Genomic DNA, 27,005 nt, shown 5'->3' with positions numbered 1-27,005 from the left:
TTCCCAGAGCCCAGGAATCCAGAGGGAGAAACAGCCTGACTAGGGCAGGGTCAGGAGGCTATGCTTAGAGAGATGGTTGAGAGAGAGAGACCTCACCACTCCACGGAGCTTGCACTGATCGGGGTTCCCAGATGATGGTGGTAGCCGGGGGTCCAGAGGGCAGGAGAAAAGCAGGACAGAGCCCCCAGCACGATCAGACAGGAGATGAAGAAGTCTCAATGGGACTGATGCAGTTTAAGTCCAGGTATCAGAACAGTTTTCTTGGGGAAGGAGAGGAGTTTTATAGAGATAGTTCAAAGAGAAAGAGGAGAGACAACAGAGACTGATCACACCTGGTTATGGGGGATGTTCCTTGAACGAGCTCACAATGCAACTAGGCAGTGTCAGTATTTTAGGTGTCAATAGGATCGTTACTAGAATTGGTCTGATAATGACTAATTTGGGGGTGAGCAGGCTTGGGTTCATTAGCATCTGGAGCAGGGATTTCCCATCAGGCCGTGCTTCTCCGCTTTCGGTGTCCCATAGGGTCTGTCTACACTACCCCCCTAGTTCGAACTAGCGGGGGTAATGTAGTCATACGGAGTTGCAAATGAAGCCCGGGATTTGAATTTCCCAGGCTTCATTTGCATAAAGCCGGCTGGCGCCATTTTTAAATGCCGGCTAGTTCGGACTGCGTGCCGTTCGGATTAGGCTTCCCCCTTGTCTGAAGCAGCTAGGTGGGTCTTCCCCGGCCTTGTCATTGCTTTGTCTTTGATTCTAGCAGAGGCCTGAGGGAGGGGGATGGTTTTCCATGAATGTCACTCCCTGACTCCCCACGAGCACAAGGCTGACAGGCGACCATGTTCTGGTTCCCCAAGAATCACAGAGCTGGTGGGTAACACAGCGCGCGGGGCTGCCGACACGGCCGGCCTGCAGGAGCCCTGGGAGCCCCAGAAGCCCATCTGGGAGTGTCCCACCTGCAGCCCTGCTGCGCCGGCCGTCTCTTTGCCAGAGCGGGGAACCGGGGCCCCTCTGCTCTGGGTCTGTGGGTACCGGGCAGTGCGCTAGTGGTCGTATCTCTGAGCCATGGGCCGGGCCGGGAGATTCAAGCGGCCGAGGGGCTGTCGCTGCCTCCCCCTCACTCGCCCGCTGGTTTGTTGTTGCTCCTGTTCCCCCAGACCCAGCGACGATGACGAAGAAGGATCCCGCGTCCCCCCCTGGCTCCGCGCTGCCCGGCTACCTCACGCTCTGCCTCCTGCTGCAGGCTCCCAGGCTGGCCCCGGGTAGGTGCTCCGGCCTCCTCCTTGCCGGGTGGATATCCCTGTCTGCTCAACCCTGCCAAGGACATGGAGGAACGCCCGGGCACAGCTGGGGGCCCAGTAACCGCGTCTGCTACCGACACCAGGCTCCTGGGGTGTCCCCTGTGGTGCTTCTGTAACCCTCACACTGTCAATGACACTCACCCCGTGGTGAGTAGATTTCAGCCGGTCGCCCCATTCACCGGCGGTGCGGGTCTCGCACATGCACAGTGAAGGGCTGGCAAGTGGTTTTCGCCGCAATCGTCAAGCCCTGCTAACAGCCATTGATGGACCTAACCTCCATGAATGTATCTAGTTCATTTTTGAACCCTGAAGTCCTGGTCGTCACAGCATCCTCCGGCGAGGAGTTCCACAGGTTGGCTGTGCGCTGGGTGAAGAAAAACTTCCTTTGGTTTCTTTTAAACCTGCTACCTATTCATTTCATTGGGTGACCCCTAGTTGTTATATTATGGGAACAAGTCAATCATTTTCCTTATTCACTTTTTCCGCACCACTCATGGTTTTATAGACCTCTCCCCCCATCGTCTCCTCTTTTCTAAGCTGAAAAGTAACAGACTTTTTAATCTCTCTTCCTATGGGTCCTGTTCCAAACCCCTCCGCATTTTTGTTGCCCTTTTCTGAACCTTTTCCAAGGCCAAGGGAGATTTTTGGAGACGAAGCAACGACATCTGCATGCGGGATTCAAGCTGTGAGCGTCCCATGGATTTATACAGAGGAAATAAATTTATACAGAGGGGTCTCTGTCTTATTCTCTACCCCGTTTTTAATGATTCCTAACGTTGTCTGCTTTTTGGACATGGAGTGGATGTTTGCAGAGAACTACCCACAGTCACTCCAAGGTCTCTCTTGAGTAGCCAAATTACTCTCCATCCCATCGCATGTCGAATTGGGATTCTTTTTCCCAATCTGCCGTGTTTTATTTTTTCCAATGTGCCATTCACAATCCCTGAGGGGTGGGGCAGGTAACAGCTCCAGGGAGGTACCAGCCCAGGGAGAATTGCACGAACTGCATTAGACCAGATCCCAGAAGCCCAAGAAAACAAAAGCGTTTGGGTATAAAAGCTGGATGAGAACTGATCAGGGGCTTCAAGGTGCCGCAGGATTCCCCGTTGTTTGTGCCGACACAGACTAACCTCTGAAAGTTTTCTCCTTGTCCGTTTCCCAGCACAGTTCACAGTGATGGGACCTAAGTGCCCCATCGCTGCCTCCCTGGGTGGGGAGGCCGTCCTGTCCTGCCACCTCTCCCCCCGGATGAGCGCCGAGAGCATGGAGGTGAGATGGTCCCGATCCCGGTTCTCTGCAGCTGTGCATGTGTACCGCGACGGGCAGGACCAGTTCGGAGAGCAGATGCCGGAGTACCGAGGGAGAACGGAGCTCTTGAAACACAACATCACCGACGGGAAAGTTTCCCTGAGAATACGCGATATCCGGCCCTCCGACGAGGGGCAGTACACGTGTTTTTTCCAGTCCGGTGACTTTTATGAGGAAGCTTTATTGGAAGTGCAGGTGCCAGGTCAGTTACATTGTTTCGTAAACTCTGAAAACCCCCGACTGGTGCTTGGATTGTGACTCGCCGGAGTCTGGGGTGGGGTTAGTGGCCCAAATTTGACATTTGAGCCGGGGGTTAATGAGACACACAAACACCGCTAACCGGTCAGGTGACACTAACGCGTTGTGGTTATTCCCGTGACTTTGTGCACTCCTGGGGCTGAGCTTAGGTTTTGGGGGACTTTGGCGGGGCCCCACTTCTGCATTTATCATGCCAGAGAGGGGAAGGAGCCTATGACCCTGCAAAAGGGCTTTTTCGACAGAGGTGTCCACACTGAACGGACGCTCTCTCTCACGCCAGCTGTGATCGCTATGGGCGGAGTGGCCACCAGGGCCCTGTGCTTTTTCCTCTTCCCTCTTCTTCTGAAAAAACTCCCTCTTCCCCGGCCACACACGCCTTTTCCCGAAAGGGCTCTTCTGCAAAAAGGCTTCTTCCTTGTAGAAAGGTTTGCCCATTTTGGAAATACCCCTCTGGTCTTTTGATTTTTCTTGAAAGAACGTAATTGCAGTGTGGATGGAAGTGAAGTTTTTCTGCAAAAACTCTGCAGTGTAGACCCAGCCTTAGTCCCAGCAACACCCGCCGCAGGGCCCTGCCTTCGTGGGGTGCCTGTTTGCTCCCACGTCAATGACACTTTCTCTTGTAGAGCTGCTTATCCCATGGGACAACCCCTGGATGGTGACTCTCGGTGTGATCCTGGCTCTTTGGTTTGTTCTCATCGCCCTGGCCAGTTACTGCTTCTGGAGGCAGCACCGAGCGAAAGGTGATGTCAGGAGAGGGATGGCGGGAAGGGGGAAGGGCAGGATTGGTGAGAGGGATTTAAACAAATCCCAGAGTAGAGCTGTCGGGAGGAGGGTTTTGAGTCAGTGTCCGGGGGAGCTGCAGGCAGGGGGGCCGGGCTGAGGGGGAAGAGGGAGATGAAACCGTCAAGTCTGAACCGAGTCATGTCAAGTGGTTTCACCCTTCAGCTCCCACGATTGTTCCCGGCTCCGGCTGGGGCCAGGAGCTACCCCCGCTGGGGCGCTGCAGCTAAATGCAGTAGGAGCCTCTGAATTCCCATCCTGCACCTCACCCCACGGCCTTGCTCCTGGCTTCACGGGGTTAACACTGTCCGGTTGCGGAGGGACCCCCTTAGCTCTGGCCCGGTGGCTGGACGGGTCCTGATTTTCATCCCCTGCCCAGTCCTGCGCTGCCCGGGAGGTGCTGGGTCTGGCTGATGATGCAGGCTCATCCAGACTCAGTTTAAGGCAGCGTTTCTTAAGCTTTGTAAGACCGAGGAACACCAAAGAGAAAGGGGGAGGGGTGACAACAAGTTATTGAGAAAAACAGAAAAGGTTGCCTTCCCCATTAAGACAGAACGCAGTTTAAGAAACACTGAACTAAGGGAAACGCAGCCGTGTTAGTCTGGGCTAGCTGAAAGAAAACCAGGACTGTGCTGCACTTCCAAGGCTAAACCATCTTGTTAGTCTTTCAGGTGCTACGTAGTCCTGTTTTCTGCTCGATCTAAGAACTGGGACTTCCCAGCGGGAGGGTCTTTGGGACTCGCTTCCTTTCTGCTGGATAACGGGACTCCTTTCTCTGTTTGGTTTCCAGGCAAACTCCAGGAGGAGCATGGTAAGTTCCCTGCCCCGCACAGCCCCTGTGTGACTCTGTCTCCCACTGGGCGACTCACCCCTCTCTCTGTTTTGTTTCCAGGCAAACTCCAGGGGGAGCTCAGTAAGTTCCCTCCCACCGCCCCGCACAGCCCCTGTGTGACTCAGTCTCCCACTGGGCGACTCACCCCTCTCTCTGTTTGGTTGCAGGGTGGAGATGCGCCCAGCTCTGCGCAGGTACTGTCCAGCCCCTGGGATTGTAGCCACCCCGGGCAGTTACACAAACGCCAGTGGGGGCTGGGAGACCCTGGACGGGAGGGGGAGTTGGTTCTACGGCCAGAGCTGGCTGGGAGCTCGTTCAGTCAAAGCTCCTGCCCTAAGCTCCAGAGGTCCCGGGTTCGATTCTGCCTGCTGGTGTGAGACCCGCCCAGCCCAGTAACGCCCAGCAGAGCCTGGGCCAGGCAGCCCCGTGTGACCCCGGCAGGGTCTGTGTGTTCGCTCTGCCGGGTGCCTTGGGGAGCCCCCCAGGGCTGGAGGGGACCGGGCGAGGTCTCCTAAGGCAGCTCCATGGGCAGGGCCGGACCAGCCTGGCAGGGAGTTATCCAGCCAGTTGGTAGCAGGGAGGGGAGCCCACTGCCCTGGGCCGGGGTGGGGATGTGGCAGCGCGGGGGGGCACCAACCTCACCAAGCAATTTTGCATCAACCCGGCTCTGGGACCGGCTGTTGAACCTGCAGGGGTGGCAAGGGCAGCCGGGGGGGCTGGGGCTGCCCCTGTCCCAGCCCCTCCCCCCACTCCTACCCTTCCCCCCATTGTCTTCTGCCAGGCAGAGGGGCCCTGACTCCCCTCAGACAATCTCCCTCCGCCCTTAGTGATTAACGGGGGGGCAGGTTAATTTCCTGCTGACCCCAGGGACCCGGCCCTGCCCCCGGCCCTGACTCTGTGACTCTCTCCCCAGTGGATGTGACGCTGGATCCAGACACGGCTCATCCCGAACTCGTCCTGTCTGAGGATGGGAAAAGCGTGAGACTCGGAGACACGCGGCAGGATCTGCCCGACACCCCCGAGAGATTTGATTATTTTGTCTCTGTGCTGGGCGCCGAGGGGTTCGCGGGCGGGAGGCGTTACTGGGAGGTGGAGGTGGGAGACAAGACAGGCTGGGACCTGGGGGTTTGCAGGGAATCTGTGAGCAGGAAGGGGAAGGTCACACTCTCACCTGGGAGAGGATACTGGGTCGTGTGGCTGAGGGATGGGGAATACAAGGCCCGCACCTCTCCCCCGACTCTCCTCTCTGTGAGCGCCAGGCCCAGCCGGGTGGGGGTTTTCCTGGACTACGAGGCGGGCGAGGTCTCGTTTTACAATGTGACTGACAGGTCCCATCTCTTCACCTTCACCGGCACCTTCTCCGGGACGCTGCACCCGTATTTCCATCCTGGGGGCACCAACGCGGAGCCGCTGACCATCTGCCCGGTTCTGGCCCAGGCCAGAGGGGATCCCAGCCCAGCCCAGCCAGCGAGGAGAGGGGAGCTCAGCAGGGAGAGCCGAGCGAACAAGCTGAGGCAGAGGGTAGGGAGTAGGAAATACGTCACTGCTCCAGCGAGGCTGGGAACACCCCAAATGGTCCCTGCTAGCGTTGGCCCGGCCCTGCCCAAACTGGCTGGCGGCTCCGCCCTCGTTGGCCCTCCTGGGGAAATTGAGGCTGCGGGGGTCGATCTTCCGGTGTGCAACTGAGCGGCTCTAGCGAGGACCTGACTACTGGGTCCCTCAGGGGCACTTCCTCAGCCCAGCTGGGGAAAGCAGCAAAAACTCCACCCCTTCTGTCACGTTACTGGATCTTGAGGGGAGCAGCCAGATCACTGCTGCACCCCTAGGTGGGGGTGTTGGCCCCAAGAATGGTATAGGAGGGGGCCATGTGAGGTACTGAATAGAAGCTACTGTTTGCTGATCCTGTGTACGCTATTTATGAGAGTGTAGAATGTCTGTGTGAGTAGGTAGGAATCTGTAATCTGTGTGGATACTAAATATTTCTCTGCATGTGGTTGAGCATTGGGCAGAGCCTAGGCCTGTGGACATGCTAATTAGCCAGGCCCTGTAGGACAATGGCACTTGATGGGCCAAGGACACACCCAAAGAATGGGGTTTGTCACCTGAGAGCAGCCAGCAGGGAACATAGAGATTGGCCTCTGACCAGGTGACTTGCTGCATACAAGAAGAGGCCAGGAAGGAGGTATAAAGAGGCCATGTGGTCGATGCCATTTTTTTCTCAGCTCAGCACTTCATCCCAGAGGCAGCACTGCAGGGATTGAAGAGCCCGGAAGACCTGTGAACCCATCCTGATCGTTGGATGTGCAACAAGAACTTTTAAACCAGCAGCTGTAACATCTCTGCTAGAGCCTGCATCGAGAACTGGGAGATTCGGTGCATGTAACGTACTGTACTTTAATAACCTGACTCTCAGGCTTTTCTTTCCTGTAATAATAAACCTTTAGATATAGATTCTAAAGGATTGGCCCAGCGTGATTTGTGGGTAAGGTCCAGAGGGTAAATTGACCAGGGATCTGTGGCTGGTTTCTTGGAACCGGACAGAACTTGTTCGGGGTAGGTGGGATTGGGTGCTAGGACCCCCCACCTGTGTATAGGCCCGGGGCCATCTGGGGCACGGATATTGCTGGGGTGTCGGAGGGGTTTTGCTCGGGAGGCTTCAGGCAGGCAGCTGAAGCGCTCTGTGGGACTGGTTTGTGGCCTGTGTGGAGAGGTCACCAGTCAGGGGCTGTAAGGAGCCCCGGATTTGAGCAATTCGCCCTGAGCGGACGCCCTCAGCTGTGCCCAGACACGGCCCGGTCCGTCACAGTCCTTCCACCTGAAGCCACTCCCCTTCCCTGAGACCACGCCCCTTCAACCTTTCCCCCTTCCCAACCCCAGCTGAGGATCAGGGCTGCTGCAGGGTGCAACCTGACCTTCTCCCGCACGGCCCCACCATTCCTTGGCCATGGCGGAGCCATGGAGCCCCAGTCCCCCAAGATGGCCGGGCAGTGGAGGCTGTTTCCCTCGCCTATGGTACCCGCCTTTCAGGTCCCACTTGCTGCAGCCGGGAGAGCAAATCCCCTTCCTGCCGCAGACCGGAGCCGGGCTCCCTGAGTTTCCTGCTTGTAGCTAGAAATGGGGCAGAGGGTACCACTCGCACAGAGGAAGGAGCTGATGGGGGGGGGGGCAATTGGGGGTCAGGAGCCCAGTTATAGGGGTGGTAGCCTCTCCCCTGTACCTGAGGTGAGGCCCTTCTCTGGGTCCCAGGGGATGTATTTTTATTTCTCCTGGGGGCTGTGAGGCAGGCGGGGAGAGTGAAATGCTCCGGTGTTTCCCCCGGGCTGCCCTGAGGCCTTGCGGGCAGTTCGGGGCCCCCAGGCGTGGCCGGACCTGTGGGCACTGGCAGAGGCGGGACAGAACCGATCCGGGACTGGCTGGCAAAGTGAAATACGCCCCAATGAAGCACAGAGGTGCCTGGGGAAAGCAGGCAGCTGTCCAGGGTGGGCTGCCTGTTACGGCAAAGCGCAGGGGAGAGCGGTGAGGAGTCCCAGGCTGAGCGTAAGAAAGGGAGGGGACGGGGCGGCTGCCCAGAGAACGCTTTGTGGGTCTGCAGCAGGGGGAATGGACCACCGTGCCCGGGACTGGTCAGACACCCAGGCCAGGAGAAAGACAGAGTCTCACGGTCGGTTTCTCCCAGTCCTAGCTGGGGTGCGGGGGAGATTTCTGCAGCAGACGCACTGTGGTGACTGCTCACAGGAGTTAGCTTTTTCTTTTTTCTTTTTTTAAACATAAAATAAGTCTCCTTCCCAAACCTGTCATAAAATCCCCTTTTAGCAACTTTCCTTTCTAGCCACAAAAATGGGGCGGTGCGATTTGTGCCTCACTTTGCCATGGAACGGCGTTGGAGAAGGCTGAACCTGGGACACCGGTTAATTTAATAAACGCCGCCCTGCATCTATTGAGGATTGGCACGTGGGCTAAGAACGCCGTGGACGACAGCCAAGCCCTAGTGGAATGGGCTGGGGATAGCAAGTGATGGAGAGAAGAATAGAGAGGGCGGGGCTTCAAGGAAGGGGCGGGACTTCAAGGAAGGGGCGGGGTGGTAGATCTTCACCTGTCAAATGAAGCATTTACAATTATACATTTTGTTCTCGGCTATTTTGTAAATCTAAAACCAAGTATCGATAATTCTATATTTTTTTCTGCCAATAACAAAGTCTCCGTGTGACACCTGTGACTGACCAGTATCTGCCAGTGTCTTGAAGTCTGGGTTGTAGTCTGAGATTGCTAGTCGTATACAGTCCATCAGATGGGCATCTGTGATCCTGCGCTCAGCCCGGGAAGCTTGCTCCAGCACAGCTGGAACTAGACGCAGCCTCCCTGGGCTGAGTGCAGGGCAGCCGGGCTGGAGGGAAGAGAAGCAGCTGCCTGGTCAGCTGGCCATGGCGCCAAGCTCCACGTGGGCAGGCTCAGAGGAGAAGCCGCCAATCAGCTGGAGCGTGGGGCAGCCTCTTTCAGCCGAAAGCCACAGTCAGCTGGCTGGGGTGTTTCAGCCCTCCTGACCTCCCAGCTCCCACCATTCCTCACAGCTACTCATCTGTGTTGTTGCTCGGTGAGGAGCTGCTCCTCAAATGAGTAAATCTAATGTAAATGTCCTGCACAGGTGCGCAGTTCAGAGAGGGCTCAAGAGCTACTCTTAGAGCCCCTGAGATCGACCGGGAGATCGCGATCGACTGGTTGGTGACCAGGGGTGTAGCGCCTGCTCCCTCTCGTCTGCATGAGGTTTAGGGTAGAAAACTGGGAGATCTATCTCTTGCGACATATGGAACGGGGACACTACTTTAGGCAGGCATGCTGGGTGAGGGCGGAGGGTCACCTTATCCCTGGAGAACACCGTATACGGTGGTTCCGAGGACAGGGCCCGCAGCTCTGAGACCCTCCTAGCCGAGGTAATAGCCACCAGGAACACCACCTTCCAGGACAGGTGAGACAGGGAACAGGTAGCGAGCGGCTCGAATGACATAAGAGACCTCGCCCGACGTTCTGAGTGAGCAGGTCCGGGGCCTGCGGGAGGATGATGGGGGCCTCCGTCACGAGGGTCGTGTATCAGCGTTGGCAGGGCCACGCCGGGGCAATGAGGATCACCGTTGCCCGGAGCCTCCTGACCCGTAAGAGGACCTCATGAATAAGGGGAAATGGGAGAAACGCGTATAGGAGGCCCCTGGGCCATAGCCCTATCAAGGTGTCCCCCAGGGACCCGCTCCCCCTCCCCCTGTACGAGTAGAACGTGGGGCATTTCCTGTTGCTGGCCGAAGCAAACAGGTCTAGGAGGGGAGCACCCCGCCTCAGGGACACCACATACCTTGGGTCCTCAGGTCGTCCAGGTGGGCTCCCCAGCCTGCTTCCGAGGCGTCTGCGCCCAGCTGCATGGCGGGGGGGGGGGAGCCTAAACGGTACCCCGCTGCAGACCTCGTCCTCCCTCATCCAGCAATCCAGCGTTGACAGGACCGCGGACGGAACGGTGGCCATCCTGTCCATGTGGTCCCGTGCCGGCCTGTAAACGCTCAACTGCCACGACTGGAGCGGGCGCGGTCTCCACCTGGCGTGCCGAAGCATTTACGTACAGGCTGCCATGTGCCCCGGGACTTTCAGGCACCATCTCACCATGGTCAGGGGGGCAGTCTGAAACTCCCCCTCGTGGTGTCCAGTCGTGCCCCCACGAACTCGATGACCTGCATGGGGGTTAGGGTCGACTTTGCCTCGTTCACCCAGAGTCCTAACTGGTCTAAAGTCTGTCTGGTCAAAAGTATGGACCGCTGAACCTGCTCCCTCCACCGCCCCCTGAGAAGCCAGTCGTCCAGGTAAGGGTAGAGACATGGATCCCTTCCTTCCTTTGCATGGCTGCCACTACCACCATGCATTAGGGGCTGTGGAGAGGCCCTGACAAAGAGCCAAGATAGGGGTGGATACAGTGCAAAGAGCCGAAAGAAATTGAGCAAAAAAAAAAAAAAATGCTGCCCCTTTAAGAGCCATGTGTGGTCCAAGCAGGCTTCCGATGTCCACAACGTCAGATCTCGCTGCCCCAAGCGGCGCCCTGACCAGACAAGGAGAAAAAGTCAGCGCAGGGCAACACAGAACAGCTGTGGGTGCGGGAGCTGTAATTTTTCCTTTGAAGAGCCGCATGCGGTTCGCGAGCCGCGGGTTGGTCACCCCGATCTAGGTGTCGCTAGAACGGTTGGGCTTGCTCCAGTTGCAATATGGGGTTCAGAACAGGGGGGATCCATCCGAGCCAGAAAAATCTGCTCATTGAACAGGTTGGTGCGTCCCGTGAAAGGCTTCGTCTAAACTACACACGTTTTTTGAAAGATATTTTCGAAAAAGCCTCTTTTGAAAAATAGCATCTAGACTACAAGCAGTGTTTTCGAACAGCAAGCCGCTTTTTCGAAAGAGAGCACCCAATGCTCTCTTTCAAAAAAGCACAGTTTACGTTGCATAGCGCCTTTTTTTTGAAAGAGCACTTTCGAAACAAGGCGTTCTTCCTCGTAAAACGAGGTGTTCCGCAGTTGAAAACATGGCTGCATTCTTTCGAAAGAATGCGGCAGCAGTCTAGACGCAGGGGAAGTTTTTTCGAAAAAAGACCACCCCTCCTGTAGTCTAGACACACCGTTCCCTAACGAGTGTTCTCCAGAGGTGTTGCTCATGTCCATGCCACATGCACCGGTGCCAGAAAATCTCCCCTAAACTATCAGCTGCAATCGCGTTCTAGGAGATCGCACACCACCCTGTCCATGAAGTTGTCGTGTGGTTCAACTTTTAGACCCAAAGGAAACCAGGACATTCCAGCAAGATTTAGCCACGTCCTTTTGTATTGCACGCGTTAAGCCGTTCACACAGTGGTTTACGTCTGACCAGCCTTACAAACCACAACTAGACAATGGAAAGTATTGGAGGGTTAAAATGCAAAGCAATTCATACAACGCCCAGCCTTGCAAGAGCAATGAAGAGAAGAGCTTATAGTACAATAATGAAGCCTCGTTCACTTACACGTCACCCGTATGCCGCCTTAGTACCAGGCAGGAGGCCACGGTCTCTTTGGTTCCCACCCGTCAGGACACCAGGGACTGAGTTGCCGGTGTGATGGGTCCGTACCGTCTCGTTATAGCAAAACCAGGACGTGTGGGTCCATTCTGCTCCCTCCCTCCCACTGATTGTCGTTTCTACCCCTCTGTACTCAACTTAGTCGGTCTAGCCATAGCGACCAATCAATGGCATATCACATAAGACAGTGTTTCTCAACCGGCAGTACGAGGACCCTTAGGTCGAGAGAAGCCTGGGGGCACTGAAATTTGGAAAAACTGAATTTTTGTTTTAACTTCTACTGCGCTTTACTATTTTTGTACTTTTTACACTCAAAAATGTCATCACCCGCCCAGCGACCTGTGAGGAAAACCCCGCGCACCCTGCCTCTAGGATGGGCAGCCCCGAACTGTCCGGCTGTCGGCCTTTTATGTCCTCTCAGGTGGGAGACCCCTGCTAGGGAGACCCCGCAGCGTCCGCCCCTGCTAGGAGACCCCACAGCGTCCGCCCCTGCTAGGAGACCCCGCAGCGTCCGCCCCTGCTAGGAGACCCCGTGCGATGTACTTCTGAGGTAAATCCGGTTTAAACTGGAACTTGTTTACTTGTTTTTTGCCAAAGGCGGGAAAATCAGGATCTGCCAGACCCAGGGCACGTGGCTCGTCTTCCATTTTGTTTTACAAAATCGATGCCAGTTCCTCCATTTTGATTGGAACAGGGATACCCTGTCATATACAACATGTCAAACCAAACATACATTACACGCCAAACATTGAACTACCCTTACAGCTGGTGGGGAAGGCTGGAGATTGAGGGATGCATGGTGGGAGTTTCTCCAGAGAAGTGGGAATGCTGGGAGGGGTGTGTGTGCCAAATTGGGAGTGTGGCCTAGTGGTTAGCGCTGAGGGGTGGGGAAACAGGAGTCAGGACTCATGGCTGTGAACAAGTGCCAGATGCTTTCCCTCCCCTCTCTCTGTGTCCATTTCTCTGACCGTGGAGAGACGAGCCATCCGACTCCAGAGTCAGTGGTGAGGCGGGGCGGCGAATTGTGGTGCATTTAGCAGCTCAGGGACATGCAAGTCCTTGAGAGGAAACATTTTTTTTACTGCCATTCCTGTCTTTTCCCGGAAAGGCAGGGTTGGGACAGAGGGTGTGGTCGGCTTTGAGGACCAGGCGTGAGTTGGTGAATTTCCTTTCCCGGTGGCCGTCAAGGAACCAGTCCCATTCCGGGCACATCCTGTGATCCTGGCACAACACAGAGTGAATATCCAAATGACCGGCCCCGACAGAGGTGGGGACATCAAGATCCTTTCTGGGTGCGGCCGGCTTTTCTTGGGATTTTACGGAGAATTAGAGTGAAAAAGCAAAATCGCTCTGCCAACTTCTCAAAAAGATCAGAAACGGACGTGGGAACCAGCGCAGAGGGATGCAGTGGTAGCGCTTACAGATGCTTTGATGGCATTTCCTGACCCCCAGAAACCCTTCCATCCAGTTTGGGCAGGGCCGGGCCAGCACTACTAGGAACCATTTGGCGTGTACCCAGCCTCGCTGGAGCAGAGAGGTGTCTCCTCCTCCCTACCCTCTGCCTCAGCCTGGCTGGGGGAATCGCTCGGCTCTCCCTGCTGAGATCCTCTCTCCTCGCTGGCTGGGCTGGGATCCTCTCCGGCCTGGGCTGGCGCCAGGCAGATGGTCAGGGGAGCCGCGTTGGTGCCCCCGGCGTTGAGACCGGGACAGAAGAAAGGGCGCAGCGTCCCGGAGAAGGTGTCGGTGAAGGTGAAGAGTCGGGACCTGTCTGTCACATTGTAAAACGAGACCTCGCCCGCCTCGTAGTCCAGGAAAACCCCCACCCGGCTGGGCCTGGCGCTCACAGAGAGGAGGGTCGGGGGAGAGGTGCGGGCCTTGTATTCCTCATCCCTCAGCCACACGACCCAGTATCCGTTCTCAGGTGAGTATGCGATCTCCTCCTTCCTGCTTGCAGATTCCCGGCAAACCCCCAGGTCCCAGGCAGGCTTGTCCCCCACCTCCACCTCCCAGTAACGCCTCCCGCCCGCGAACCCCTCGGCGCCCAGCACACAGACACAAGGGTCAAATCTCTCGGGGGTGTCGGGCAGATCCTGGCGCGTGTCTCCGTGTCTCACGCTTTTCCCATCCTCAGACAGGACGAGTTTGGGATGAGCCGTGTCTGGATCCAGCGTCACGTCCACTGGGGAGAGAGTCACAGAGTCAGGGCCGGGGGCAGGGGTGGGTCCCTGGGGTCAGCGGGAAATTAACCTGCCCCCCCTCCATTAATCACTGTATGTGAGTGTCAGTGAGGCGGGCGCAGCGAGGACGGGGATGCGGCCAGTCACCGCGACTCTCTGGGCCTGGATCTCGGCCCACAGACCCGGCTGCCCGTGTGGGGGTCACACAAGGAGCCGCATTAGGGGAGCTCTCCCGGGCCCCTCCGGCCTGGCTCAGAGCTGTTCTGAGACCTCTGTGTTGCTGGTGGCACACGGGGAGCGAACAGAGACCCTGACAGCTGGCACCTCCGTGGCCCTGCCGGGGGTCGGGGCTGCTAATACCAGGCTCTGCTGGGCGTTACTGGGCAGTGGGAGGAATCAAACCTGGGACCCTCGGGAGCTTAGTGCAGGAGCCTCCACACCACGATCTGCAAGCCAGCCAGCCCTCCGCTAGGCCTGGAGAACTGACTCCCCTTCCCCTTCCCTGTCCGGGGTCTCCCACCCCCCACTGGCGTTTGTGTAACTGCCCAGGGTGGCTACAATCCCAGGGGCTGGACAGTACCTGCGCAGAGCTGGGCGCATCTCCACCCTGCAACCGAACAGAGAGAGGGGTGAGTCGCCCAGTGGGAGACAGAGTCACTCAGGGGCTGTGCGGGGCGGGGGGCAGAGGGAGGGAACTTACCGAGCTCCACCTGGAGTCTTCCTGGAAACCAAACAGAGAAATGAGTCCCGTTATCCTGGAGGAAGGAAGCGAGTCCCAAAGACCCTCCCGCAGGGACGTCCCAGTCCTGAGATTGAGCCTGGACGGGGCTGCGTGATCAGCCAGACCCAGTACGTCCCGGGCAGCGCAGGACTGGGTGCGGGATGAAAATCAGGACCCATCCAGCCACCGGGCCAGGGCTAAGGGTGTCCCTCTGCAACTGGACAGTGTTAACCCCGTGAAGCCAGGAGAAAGGAGCACAAAGTAACAGAAGAACATCCAGACGGGGTCAGACCCAAGTGTCCTCGCTGCCCACAGTAGCCAGGGCCAGGTGCCCCAGAGAGAGAGAACAGAACAGGGAATGATCAAGTGACCTCTCTCCTGCCGTCCATCTCCACCCTCTGCCCGACGCTGGGGACACCATTCCTTACCCAGCCTGGCTAATAGCCATTAATGAACCTAACCTCCGTGAATGTATCTAGTTCTCTTTTAAACCCTGTTACAATCCTAGCCTTCGCTACCTCCTCCGGCGAGGAGTTCCACAGATTGACTGCACTGTGTGAAGAAAAACTTTTATTTATTTAAAACCTGCTGCCCATTCATTTCAATGAGTGGCCCTGAATTCTTATATTGTGGGAACAAGTCAATCACTTTTCCTTATTCACTTTCCCCACACCGCTCATGATTTATAGACCTCTGTCCTATCCCCCTTAGTTTCCTCTTTTCCAAGCTGAAAAGTCCCCGTCCCTTTAATCTCTCCTCATATGGGACCCGTTCTAAACCCCTCCGCATTTTAGTTGCCCTTCTCTGAACCTTTTCTAATCCCAAAATATCTTTTTGGAGAGGAGGAGGCCACATCTGTATGCAGTACTCCAGATGTGTGCGACCCATGGATTCAGCTAAGGGTAATAAGATATTCTCCGTCTTATTCTCGCTCCCTTTTTTTAATGATTCCCAACATCCTGTCTGATTTTTTGCCTGCCGCTGCGCACTGCCTGGACATCTTCAGAGAACTAGCCACCATGACTCCAAGATCTCTTTCCTGATTAGTTATAGCTAAATTAGCCCCTATCGTATTGTATGTCTAGTTGGGGATAATTTTTCCTCTTTGCCATTTACAGTCACACAGGGGCTGTACGGGGCAGGGAGAAGGAGAGAGGGAACTTACCATGCTCCTCTTGGAGTTCGTCTGGAAACCAAACAGAGAAAGGAGTCCCGTTATCCGGCAGAAAGGAAGTGAGTCCCGAAGACCCTCCCGCAGGGAAGTCCCAGTCCTGAGATTGAGTCTGGACGGGTAATGATCAAGCGACCTCTCTCCTGCCATCCATCTCCTCCCTCTAACCAAAGCTGGCGACACTATTCCTTACCCATCCTGGCCAATAGCTATTGATGGACCTAACCTCTGTGAATGTATTTAGTTCTCTTTTAAACCCTGTTACAGTCCTAGCCTTCCCAACCTCCTCCGGCGAGGAGTTCCACAGGTTGACGGTGAGCTGTGTGAAGAAGAATTTCCTTTTCTTTGTTTTAAACTTGCTGCCCGTTTATTTCATTGGCTTACCCCTAGTTCTTATATTATGAGAACAAGTCAAGAACTTTTCCTTATTCACTTTCTCCGCACCACTCATGATTTTATAAACCTCTGTCCTATCCCCCCTCAGCCTCCTCTTTTCCAAGCTGAAAAGTCCCATCTCTTTAATCTCTCTTCACCCGTTCCAAATTCCTCAGCATGTTTGTGGTGCGTCTCTGAACCTTTTCTCATGCCAAAATACATTTGGGGATATTTTTTCCTATGTGCCATTTACAATCCATGAGGAGCGTGGTGATTCTTTTCCACCCTGCAACCAAACGCAGAGAGAGGGGTGGGTCGCCCGGAGTGGGAGACAGAGTCACACAGGGGCTGTGCGGGACAGGGGGGAGAAGGGAGGGAACTTACCGAGCTCCGCCTCCACTTCGTCTGCAAACCAAACAGAGAAAGGAGTCCGGTTATCCTGCAGGAAGGAAGCGAGTCCCGAAGACCCTCCCGCAGGGACGTCCCAGTCCTGAGATTGAGCCTGGATGGGGCTGCGTGATCAGCCAGACCCAGCACCTCCCAGGCAGCGCAGGACTCGGCACGGGATGAAAATCAGGACCCGTCCAGCCACCGGGCCAGGGCTAAGGGGATCTCTACACAACTGGACAGTGTTAACCCCGTGAAGCCAGGAATAAGGCTATGGGGTGAGGTGCAGGATGGGAATTTGCAGGCGAATATGGAAGCTGAAGGGGGAATCACCAGGGTTAAAAATCAACCCCAGGGCATGGAAACCAGGAGATTCAGCTGAGAAAACCCTCGGGGGGCGATTTTCACAGCTGCCTTGGAGTTTGCATATTCAGTGCCCGGTAATTTGTGAATTCAGACCCCTGGGGCAGTTTTGAAATGGGGATGTCAGCGAGTACTGGACGACTCACTCCCCCACCTCGCTGCCGCTGTGTCAGAGGCAGCAAGGGGGGGAGAGGAGGAGCCAGCGCTGGGAGGGGGCTGGTTTCAAAGCTGTCTGCACCCCTGGCTCCTAATTTAAACTGCAGAGCAGCAGAGGGGGTAGCGCCTGGCCCCAGCATGAGCCAGGACTGAGCAAACCTTCCCGTATCGACGAATCGTTAAAACTGAAGGGTGAAACCACTTGGCATGACTCAGTTCAGACTTAACATTTTCAGCTCCCTCTTCCCCCTCAGCCCGGCTCCCGCTGCCTGCAGCTCCTCCGGACACTCATCCCGATAGCTCAACTTTGGGATTTGTTTTTAAATCGCTTTCACCAGCCCCCCCGCCACCATCCCCCCGCTCCCCGCCATTCCTCTCTCTACGTCACCTTTTGCTTCGTAGTGCCTAGCGAAGCAGTAACTGCCCAGAGGGATGAGACCAGCCAGGAGAGTCAGGGTCACGCCCATGGCCACTATCCACGGCTTGTCCCTCGAGAAAAACTGTTCTGCAAGAGAAAGTGTCATGCTGTGACTAAGCGTTTGCCTACACTGCAGGTTTTGCAGAAAAACTTCACTTAGTCCACACTGCAATTGCATTCTTTTCGGAAAAAAACAAAAGTCCTGAAGGGTTTTTCCAACGTTGGTAAACTTCTTTCTACGAGGAAGAAGCCTTTTTACGACAGCACTCTTTGGGTGTGTCTAGACTACAGGGTTTTGTCGACAAAAGTGGACTTTTGTCGACAAAACTAGACCTGCGTCCACACTGCCTTTGAGTTATGTCGACAGAACGTTGACAAAACTCAGCCGTTTTGTCGACGTATGTAAACCTCATTCGACGAGGAATAACGCCTTTTATCGACAGAGTTCTGTCGATAGAAGGCATTATTGCAGCTATACTGTCCTTTGCGTCCACACTGTTATATCGACAAAGCGGCTTGCTTTGTCGACAGAACTGGATGTCGTCTAGATGCTCTATGTCGACATAAGTTTTGTCGACAGATTCTGTCGACAAAACTTATGTCAACGTAAGCATGTAGTCTAGACATACCCCTACTGTCGACAAAGAGCGTCTAGACGACATCCAGTTCTGTCGACAAAGCAAGCCGCTTTGTCGACATAGCAATGTGGACGCAAAGGACAGTGTAGATGCAATAACGCCTTCTATCGATAGAACTCTGTCGATAAAAGGCGTTATTCCTTGTAGAATGACGTTTACATACGTCAACAAAACTACTGAGTTAACTGTTGACATAACTCAAAGGCAGTGTAGACGCAGGTATAGTTTTGTCGACAAAAGTCCACTTTTGTCGACAAAACCCTGTAGTCTAGACACACCCTCAGTGTGGACGCTCTCTGTCGAAAAAGCAGATTACGCTTTGGCAGTGTGGACGCTCTCTTCCGAAGAAGTTTTTTCAGATCTCTTTCAGAAAAGCTTCTTCCAAAAGAAGCCTGCAATCTAGACATAGCCTCAGTGTTCACCAAGTTAGTTGTCAGATAACAATACATAAAACCAGGACCGTTTTTTTCCTAAAAATTGAAACATTCCTAGGTACATTTTTTGTTTCTGCTTACTATGAGCCTGAGCTTTCCCTGCTGGTATTTTCAGATGTCATCTAAGTAGCAAGTTCTCAAGAAGTTCTCTGCACCTTGAAGGCTCACACCCAGAAACTGGACACACAACGGTCAATACTCAGCCAGCGTCTCCGGCATCTCCGGGCTCTGACCTGCTATGGAAACCGCCGACTCTCTCTCCTGGTTGAGACGGGGGTTCCAGACCCGGCAGGACACTTTCCGGCTGGACCGTTCCGTTAGAACGATGGCAATCTCTGTCCCAAACAGGCCCCCGGCCTCCTGGGAGCTGCTTTCCGAGGCTGATGGCAGGCGCTGCCCCTGTTGATCTCTCCACTCAACCTGGGGCTTGGGGAACCATCCGGAGGATCGACACACCAGCCGGATCCTTCTGTCCTGATGTCCCTCCACCGCGATGTCAGGAACAGAGCCCAGCCCTACAGATGAAATAAAAGAACTTGTGATAATCCCACAGTGCCCAGTGCTCACCCACAGCTTCATCATCCTTCCTGTGTGAGCAAAAGCCATTTCCTGTTCAGCTAAGGACTGACTGTGGGTCCGCGAGTGGGGCTCATCAAGTTAACCTGGGCAGGGTCCAGTGCCATACAGTTCTTCTTAACGCCAGGGCTGTTCTCTGCACACACGTGTTCCCGTTTGGTTCAAGTGGCTCGGATCACCCGGCCCAAACCGCTCTCGAATCAAGAAGGACCCAGCTCCGGCAAAATCCCAGAGCGCAGAAGTGCAGGGAAGGAATAGTTCGTGCACAGCAGGGCTGGGAGGGGTTGTCCGAGTGTGGTGGGGAAGGGATTGTGACAGGCAGATGAAACACAGATGGAGGGGGGAAAACCTGGGTTTGTTATGTGTGTTCAGCTGAAATGCAAAACAAACAACATGTGACAACTTAGAATTCACTGCCATCATGAATATGCAGAAGTTTCTGTGCCGACTCCAGTGCACAGCTCTGCTGTGTGCCTCAGTTTCCCATCTGTAAAATGGGGAGAGTGAGGTAAAGTTCTTGCTCCACACAGGGACTGCAGCAGCAGGGCAGGCGGACACACGCTGCGGGACATTGTACAAACAACAACACCTTCCTGTAATCATGTGATCTCATGTCCATTCACCGACAAAACTGTAGAAACTGCCTGACCACCTTAACCCTGAGTTATCTCCTGCCCTGCCACACGGCTGAGTTCAGCAAAACTCAGACACCTCTGAAAACAAGAAAATTCATAGTGAAGGTTAACACCAAATAACCTTAACTCTGCCCCTTGGAATCTGGCAGCACCCCCTGGGAATTGGCAGCATGTGCTGCCGCTGCATTCACTGGGCTCGGCGTAGCTGTAATGACTAATGCAGGGAATATCAGAGCCTATTGGCCGAGCTGTTGCTGTGCTTTGTGGGAGAGGCAGGGGTACCCTGACGGATCAATCATGCCTCATTTCAGCTCTAAGCAGTGCAGGTTCTGTTCCTTCCCACGGGGACTGTCAGCAGCCTGGGGTTGGACATGACAGTGATCTCCAAGGCTGGGAGAGGGGTAAGTTCAACCCCAGGCATGCACAAAGTCACGGTAACAACCACAACGTGTAAATGTCACCTGACCGGTTAGGGGCTGTGTGTGTGTCGCACTCACCCCCGGCTCAAATGTCCTCAAATTTGGGCCACTAACCCCACCCCAGACTCAGGCGACTCACAGCAGTTTTCAAGACAATCCAAGCATGAGTCGGGGTTTTTGAGAGTTTAGGAAACAGCGTTAATAACCTGCCACCTGCAGTTCCAATGAAGCTTCCTCATAAAAGACACCAGACTGGAACAAACACTTGTACTGCCCCTCGTCGGAGGGCCGGACATCGCGTATTCTCAGGGAAACTTTCCCGTCGGTGATGCTGTCTTTCAAGAGCTCCGTTCTCCCTCGGTACTCCGGCATCTGCTCTCCGAACTGGTCCTGCCCGTCGCGGTACACATGCACAGCTGCAGAGAACTGGGATCGGGACCACCTCACCTCCATGCTCTCGGCGCTCATCCGGGGGGAGAGGTGGCAGGACAGGACGGCCTCCCCCCCCAGGGAGGCGGCGATGGGACGCTCAGGTCCCGTCACTGTGAACTGTGCTGGGAAACGGACAAGGAGAAAACTTTCAGAGGCTAGTCTGTGTCGGCACAAACAGCGGGGAGTCCTGCGGCACCTTGAAGCCCCTGAGCAGTTCACATCCAGCTTTTATACCCAAACGCTTTTGTTTTCTTGGGCTTCTGGGCTCTGGTCTAATGCAGTTCATGCAATTCTCCCTGGAGTGGTACCTCCCTGGAGCTGTGACCTGCCCCACCCCTCAGGGATTGTAAATGGCACATTGGAAAAAATAAAATATGGCAGATTGGGAAAAAGAATCCCAACTCGACATGCGATAGGATGGAGAGTAATTTGGCTACTGAAGAGAGATCTTGGAGTCACTGTGGATAGATCTGTGCAAACACCCACTCCATGTGCAGCAGCCATCAAAAAAGCAGACAACGTTAGGAATCATTAAAAATGGGATGGAGAATAAGACGGAGAATCTCTTATTGCCTCTGTACGGGAACCTACACGGGATGCCCACATCTTCGATACTACATACAGATGTGGTTGCCTCATCTCCAAAAATATCTTTTGGCGCTGGAAAAGGTCCAGAAAAGGGCTACAAGCTCACAGAGGGGTTTGGAACAGGCTCCAGAGGAAGGGAGATTAAAAAGTCTGAGCCTTTTCAGCTTAGAAAAGAGGAGACAAAGGGGGGGTAGGAGAGAGGGCTATACAATTATGAAAAAAGTGAATAAGGAAAAGTTATTGATTTGTGCTCGTAATATTAGAACTAGAGGTCACCCAAGGAAAGGAATAGGCAGCAGGTTTAAAACAAACCAAAGGAAGTTTTTCTTCACGCAGCGCACTGACAACCGGTGGAACTCCTCGCCGGAGGACGTGACGACCAGGACTTTAGGGTTCAAAAATGAACTAGATACATTCATGGAGGTTTGGCCCATCAATGGCTGAGTCAGGATGGGTAGGGATAGTGGCCCTAGCCTGTTTGTCAGAGGCTGGGAATGGGGGACGGGGGTAGGAATTACGTGAGGATTCCCTGTTCTGTTCCCTCCCTCTGGGGCACCTGGTGTGGGCCACTCTTGGCAGACAGGACCCTGCTGGGCTGCTCTGATGTTCGTAAATTCTGAAGAGGATGGGGGAGCCCTCCCCAATGACACAGGTTGCTATCTGAACCCCAAAAAGGTGCCTATAAACATGCATAGGGACCACTGATGGAGGGGGACAGCCTAGGAAAGACTCCGTCTGGAACAGTATTTAGGGGGAGAAATGTTAGTTGCATAATTAACGAGGCTCTGTTTCTGTGGAAGAGGCTTTTGCGCATTTGCTTCAGGAAGAACGGCTCTTGCAGAAGAAGGAGTTTTTGCGCCGAAAGGAGTTTCATTAATTATGCAAATGAGACCCAACGATATTCCACGGTTTGCCTCATTTGCATATTTTCTGTGCAAAATGGAGGCAGGGTCGACATAGCCTCGGTGCGCAGCGGCAGTTACAAAAGCAAACAGGATGTTAGGAATCATTTAACAAGGGATCGAGAATAAGACGGAGAAGATCGTATTGCCCTTAAATAAAACCCTGGGACGCCCACAGCTTGAATCCTGCAGACACACTGGTCGCCTCGTCCCAAAAAAGTTCTTAAACGGGCAACGAAAATGCGGAGGGGTTTGGAACGGGTCCCATAGGAAGAGGGATTAAAAAGACGGGGACTTTTCAGCTTAGAAAAGAGGAGGCCGGAGCACCTACCTGGGGCCAGTCTGGGAGCCCACAGCACGAGGCAGAGCGTGAGGAAGCCGGGCAGCGCAGAGCCAGGGGGGGACGCCGGATCCTTCCCCGTCATCGTCGCTGGGTCTGGGGGAACAGGAGCAACAACAAACCAGCGGGCGAGTGAGGGGGAGGCAGCGACAGCCCCTCGGCCGCTTGAATCTCCCGGCCCGGCCCATGGCTCAGAGATGCGACCACTAGCGCACTGCCCGGTACCCACAGACCCAGAGCAGAGGGGCCCCGGTTCCCCGCTCTGGCAAAGAGACGGCCGGCGCAGCAGGGGTGCAGGTGGGACACTCCCAGATGGGCTTCCGGCAGCTCCCAAGGCTCCTGCAGGCCGGCCGTGTCGGCAGCCCCGTGCGCCGCACCAGAACCGCAGAGTCACTGAGCACTAGACGGGAAGGGACCTCGAGGTCAGAGCAGAAGAGACGCAGGTGCAATTTTTCCTTTGACTTGCCGCATGCAGCTCACCAGCCGCCGGTCGGCCACCCCTGATCTAGGTGTGGCTAGAACTGCTGGGCTTGCTCCGGTAGCGATGTGGATCCAGAGCAGGTGCGTTTGTCGGGGCCTCCTTTGCATTTTGAATTCGGAGAAATCTGAGCCTTACAAATCTGCGGATTGAACCGTTCCCTTCCCCTCCCTCCTTCTGATCGTTCTTTGTTTTAACGGCACCCTCCTGCGCCGGAATGAAATTCCATGAAACCAACCCGCAGACACGTACTGGCCGGCCACTGAGTTTTTTCTGCTTCTCGGCTGCCAGGTGTGAAATCCCCCTCACTTCCTGCAGTCGCTGCCCGTCCCCCCGGAGTTTCACCCTGGGAAACCGGTGCCTGGGGGTTTCTGCGGCAGCGAGCCAGAGTTCTGGGGACTCCCCCCGGGCTGGCAGGAGGGTCTTGTGGCCTTTTCACGCAAGAGCCGTAACACCAAAAGGAGTTATTCCTCGTGGGGACAGGACGAACCCTCCCCGCTACAGCCCTGTCCTGCCGACTGACTTGCGCAAAAACGCGCCTGAGGTGTGGCCGCCCCGCTGGGTTTTGCGCAAAAGCCTTGTAGTGCAGACACAGCCTGAGAAAGCGAAGTGACTTTCACCCCGGCTGTGTCCAGATTTGGCGCCCAGCGTGTAGACAGGATCCGGGGAACCAGAAGGGCCGAGGAACACGCGGCCAAGGCAGGCTGTGGCAGCTCCTTCCCTGGGTTTAGACACAAGCAACCCTGCGCCTTGGCAGGGGGTGGGGGAAGGCCCCTGAGGTCCCTTCCCGCCCTGCGGCTCCATGTGTCAAACAGAAAACACACAGGGGACAGCTCAGCCCGGGGGCCGGATGAGACTCCGGATGCAGGTTTCGGTTCGAATGTGGAGAACCCAGACAACTGAAGGGCGAGGAGCCGGGAGAAACAATTTTATCGGCTCTGCTTTTATGGGGCCACCTGATCCCCCCCCCCCCAAACAGGCTCAGTCTGGCGAGAAGGAGGCAGAGGGGGAATTGCATTTCAGAACGACGGGGGAGACTTACCAAGGTCCCCGCGTGAGTGTCCAGACCTGCCCCCCGTCCCAGGGCATTCTGCCCCGGCTGAGATGGCGACCGGCGGTGGGGAGCAGCAGCAGGAAGGCGCAGGCCGAGCGCGGGTACAAAGGTAACACTAGGAGCAGCCGTTTATTGAGCGGCCGAGGGGAGGGGTGTCCCATGGCGCCTCTGGGGTCAGAGTCTCCGCTCTAGGGCACATCGCTGACCTGTGTTCTGGTGGGAAAGGAAAAGGAAACCTCCACGGACGACGGTTCCAGACCCCAGGGGGAAAGCGACACCGGCGGGGGGGGGGGAACCTTTTTCAGGCCACGGGCCGCAGGCCCACTGAAAAATCAGGGGGGGCCGGACCCAAGTGAGAAACAAACCCAGCAGGCGGGTCCCCCCGGGCCTTGCTGCCCTTCCTTCACTCCTACAGCCCCGGGGGGGGGGGGGGGGGCGGCAGGGCTGGGTCCAGCCCCCTCAAGAAGCCGCAGGGAGATTCAGCCACCGAGTTTGAAAGTCGTTTGAGCCCTGGGCAGGTGGGGACGCAGCTGCCGGGGACTGGAGGCTGCAGCAGCCTGTCGTGTGGGGCACGGAGCAGCCCTCGGCTCGGCCCCCACAGCCTGGGGTCTTGTCAGCCGCACGACTCCCCTCGTCCCCAGCTCCCTCCACACAGGAAACAACCTCCTGCCATGTCCCCCCCAACTTCCCAGCCGCCCTGAGACAGACGCACCCCTGGGAGCAGCGGGCTGGCTGGCGGGGAGGGGAGCCGGATCGGGCCCTGTCCATGCAGCTGGAGGGGGATCTGGAGGGGTCTGACCCGAGAAAGGGGGGGTCTCTGGCAGGGTGGGGGCTGAGGTCCGGGTGGCTGAAGTTGCCCAGCGGGCCGGGACCTGCTCCCCATCCGCACGTGCGACCGGTAGCGACACCCTAACCTGGCCGGGCACCAGGGACGTGCAGGGGAGCCTGTGACCAGTGAGCGTTGGGTGACCGAGGCGCTGGCCAGTTCACCGGTGTCTGAGCCCAGCCGGCTGGGGGGAGACGGGTCGGGCAGGGCTGAGCCTGGGGCAGCCAGCGGGACCCTGGCGCCAGGGGTCCAACTTGCCCGGGGCAGGCCAGCAGGGACCCCACCCCCGCCCCAGCGGCCCAGGCGGTTCCGGGTTCAATTTAGCCAATTCACACGTTAACCGTGGAAACGCTCTTTCCCGCCCCCACTCGGCAGTTTTAGCCGCAGCGATCCCCCAAGTGCCGGGTTCCTGCTCGGTGCTCCCGCCTGCCCCGGCATCTCCTGCCCCATCCGTAGCACGAGCCCGAATCCAGGGCAGCCGGGGGCCGTTGGGGGCCTTCGGGGCTAAGTCAGCGGCTGCAGACCCAGCTTAGCCGCTGGGGGGTGCAAACCCCACAGGACCCAGTTCAGCCGGATGAGACCCCAGGGCACCGCGCCAGCCGGACCGGAGTCCCCTGGGGGCCCGGCTGCTCCCTCCTGGGGGGGACCTGCCCTGGCCGAAGACCCTTCCTGGGTTTCATCCGGGCAGGCTCCAGGGACGGTTCGGGTCCGTTTTACGCCCTGGTTCCCCCGGGGGGGTGTCCCGCTGCAAAGAGTTGGGGAGACGCCTGCCCTCCCCTCACACGTTGTCCCTCCCTGGCATGGGGCAGAGCAGACAGGCCTGGGCGCTGCTGCCACTAGGCCGCACAGCCCCAGGGGTGACTCGGCCCATGTAGAGCCGCCAGGGCGGGGAACGCCGGAGGGGATCGGCCCCCTCGCGGCCCCTTGGGCCGGTGGCCGGGCGCTCACAGCCGGAGGGATCCCAGACGGATTCCTCATCCCAGCGCGGCCCCCCGGGATCAACTCCGGCGCCGTCGTCCCGTTGGATCGGAAGGAGCAGACCTGTCCAGCCGTCCCTACGCAGCACTGCCGGGCGGTAACGTGCCACGTCTCCTACCGACCGCCCATCCCAGCCTCAGGAACCGTTACCTGGGGGAGCCGTCGGCCGGCCCGTCCTCCTTCCACTGCCCTCGGGGGCCTGTCGGGATGAGTCATGGGGGGCTCTGATCCCATTTGGGGAGCGGGTTTCCCAGGGAGCCGGGTCCCAAACTGCAGCCGTCGAGGGATTCAGTGTCTGCGGTGCTCTTCGGCAGGCGGAGATCTCAGCTCGGTGCCTGGGGGGAGCAGGGGAGCCGGCCCAGGGGGTGTCTGGGGGGAGCAGGGAGCTGGCCCAGGGGGTGTCTGGGGGGAGCAGGGGAGCCGGCCCAGGAGGTGTCCGGGGGGAGCAGGGAGCTGGCCCAGGGGGTGTCTGGGAAGAGCAGGGAGCCGGCCCAGGGGGTGTCTGGGGGGAGCAGGGGAGCCAGCGCAGGGGGTCTCTGGGGGGAGCAGGGGAGCTGGCCCAGGGGGTGTCTGGGGGGAGCAGGGGAGCTGGCCCAGGGAGTGTCTGGGGGGAGCAGGGGAGCTGGCCCAGGAGGTGTCTGGGGGGAGCAGGGGAGCCGGCCCAGGGAGTGTCTGGGGGGAGCAGGGAGCTGGCCCAGGGGGTGTCTGGGGGGAGCAGGGGAGCCGGCCCAGGAGGTGTCCGGGGGGAGCAGGGAGCTGGCCCAGGGGGTGTCTGGGAAGAGCAGGGAGCCGGCCCAGGGGGTGTCTGGGGGGAGCAGGGGAGCCAGCGCAGGGGGTCTCTGGGAGGAGCAGGGGGGCTGGCCCAGGGGGTGTCTGGGGGGAGCAGGGGAGCTGGCCCAGGGAGTGTCTGGGGGGAGCAGGGGAGCTGGCCCAGGAGGTGTCTGGGGGGAGCAGGGGAGCCGGCCCAGGGAGTGTCTGGGGGGAGCAGGGAGCTGGCCCAGGGGGTGTCTGGGGGGAGCAGGGGAGCCGGCCCAGGAGGTGTCCGGGGGGAGCAGGGAGTTGGCCCAGGGGCTGTCTGGGAAGAGCAGGGAGCCGGCCCAGGGGGTGTCCGGGGCGAGCAGGGGAGCTGGCCCAGGGGGTGTCAGGGAAGAGCAGGGAGCTGGCCCAGGGGGTGTCCGGGGGGAGCAGGGGAGCTGGCCCAGGGGGTGTCTGGGGGAGCAGGGAGCTGGCCCAGGGGGTGTCTGGGGGGAGCAGGGAGCCGGCCCAGGGGGTGTCCGGGGGGAGCAGGGGAGCCGGCCCAGGGGGTGTCCGGGGGGAGCAGGGGAGCCGGCCCAGGGGGTGTCTGGGGGGAGCAGGGGAGCCGGCCCAGGGAGTGTCTGGG

The 27,005-nt window shown here is 57.2% G+C and overlaps 3 protein-coding genes across 6 annotated transcripts in view; 2 read left to right on the top strand and 1 right to left on the bottom strand.

The window, feature by feature from the left end:
* Positions 1-27,005, top strand: part of LOC102449337 (butyrophilin subfamily 1 member A1-like) — a 109,035-nt gene that overhangs the window by 3,649 nt on the left and 78,381 nt on the right. The window lies entirely within an intron of this gene.
* Positions 1,443-6,896, top strand: LOC112547665 (erythroid membrane-associated protein-like). Of its 3 annotated transcripts, XM_089771378.1 has the most exons (6): positions 1,443-2,811; positions 3,491-3,607; positions 4,438-4,560; positions 4,647-4,673; positions 5,393-6,000; positions 6,702-6,896. In XM_089771378.1, the coding sequence occupies exons 1-6, from the start codon at positions 2,478-2,480 to the stop codon at positions 6,738-6,740; spliced, it is 1,248 nt and encodes a 415-aa protein (XP_089627504.1). In that variant the 5' UTR covers positions 1,443-2,477; the 3' UTR covers positions 6,741-6,896. The 3 variants fall into 3 exon arrangements, with proteins under 3 accessions (XP_089627504.1, XP_075769778.2, XP_089627503.1); XM_075913663.2 differs by lacking the exon at positions 6,702-6,896 and having other exon boundaries at positions 4,540-4,560; positions 5,393-6,695; XM_089771377.1 differs by lacking the exon at positions 6,702-6,896 and having other exon boundaries at positions 5,393-6,695.
* LOC102449091 (butyrophilin subfamily 1 member A1-like) lies at positions 11,302-25,915 on the bottom strand. 2 transcript variants are annotated; one of them, XM_075913631.2, is made up of 11 exons: positions 25,775-25,915; positions 23,809-24,033; positions 22,280-22,384; positions 20,233-20,580; positions 18,630-18,911; positions 17,295-17,411; positions 16,385-16,405; positions 15,620-15,640; positions 14,434-14,454; positions 14,314-14,340; positions 11,302-13,735 (listed from the first exon to the last, which is right to left on the bottom strand). In XM_075913631.2, the coding sequence occupies exons 3-11, from the start codon at positions 22,371-22,373 to the stop codon at positions 13,050-13,052; spliced, it is 1,617 nt and encodes a 538-aa protein (XP_075769746.2). In that variant the 5' UTR covers positions 22,374-22,384; positions 23,809-24,033; positions 25,775-25,915; the 3' UTR covers positions 11,302-13,049. The 2 variants fall into 2 exon arrangements, with proteins under 2 accessions (XP_075769746.2, XP_075769744.2); XM_075913629.2 differs by lacking the exon at positions 25,775-25,915 and having other exon boundaries at positions 23,809-24,102.

The sequence above is a fragment of the Pelodiscus sinensis genome, chromosome 19, assembly GCF_052426305.1.
Source record: "Pelodiscus sinensis isolate ZL-2025 chromosome 19, ASM5242630v1, whole genome shotgun sequence".
NCBI classification, from domain to species: domain Eukaryota; kingdom Metazoa; phylum Chordata; order Testudines; family Trionychidae; genus Pelodiscus; species Pelodiscus sinensis.
This window is presented reverse-complemented; position numbering and strand designations above follow the sequence as displayed.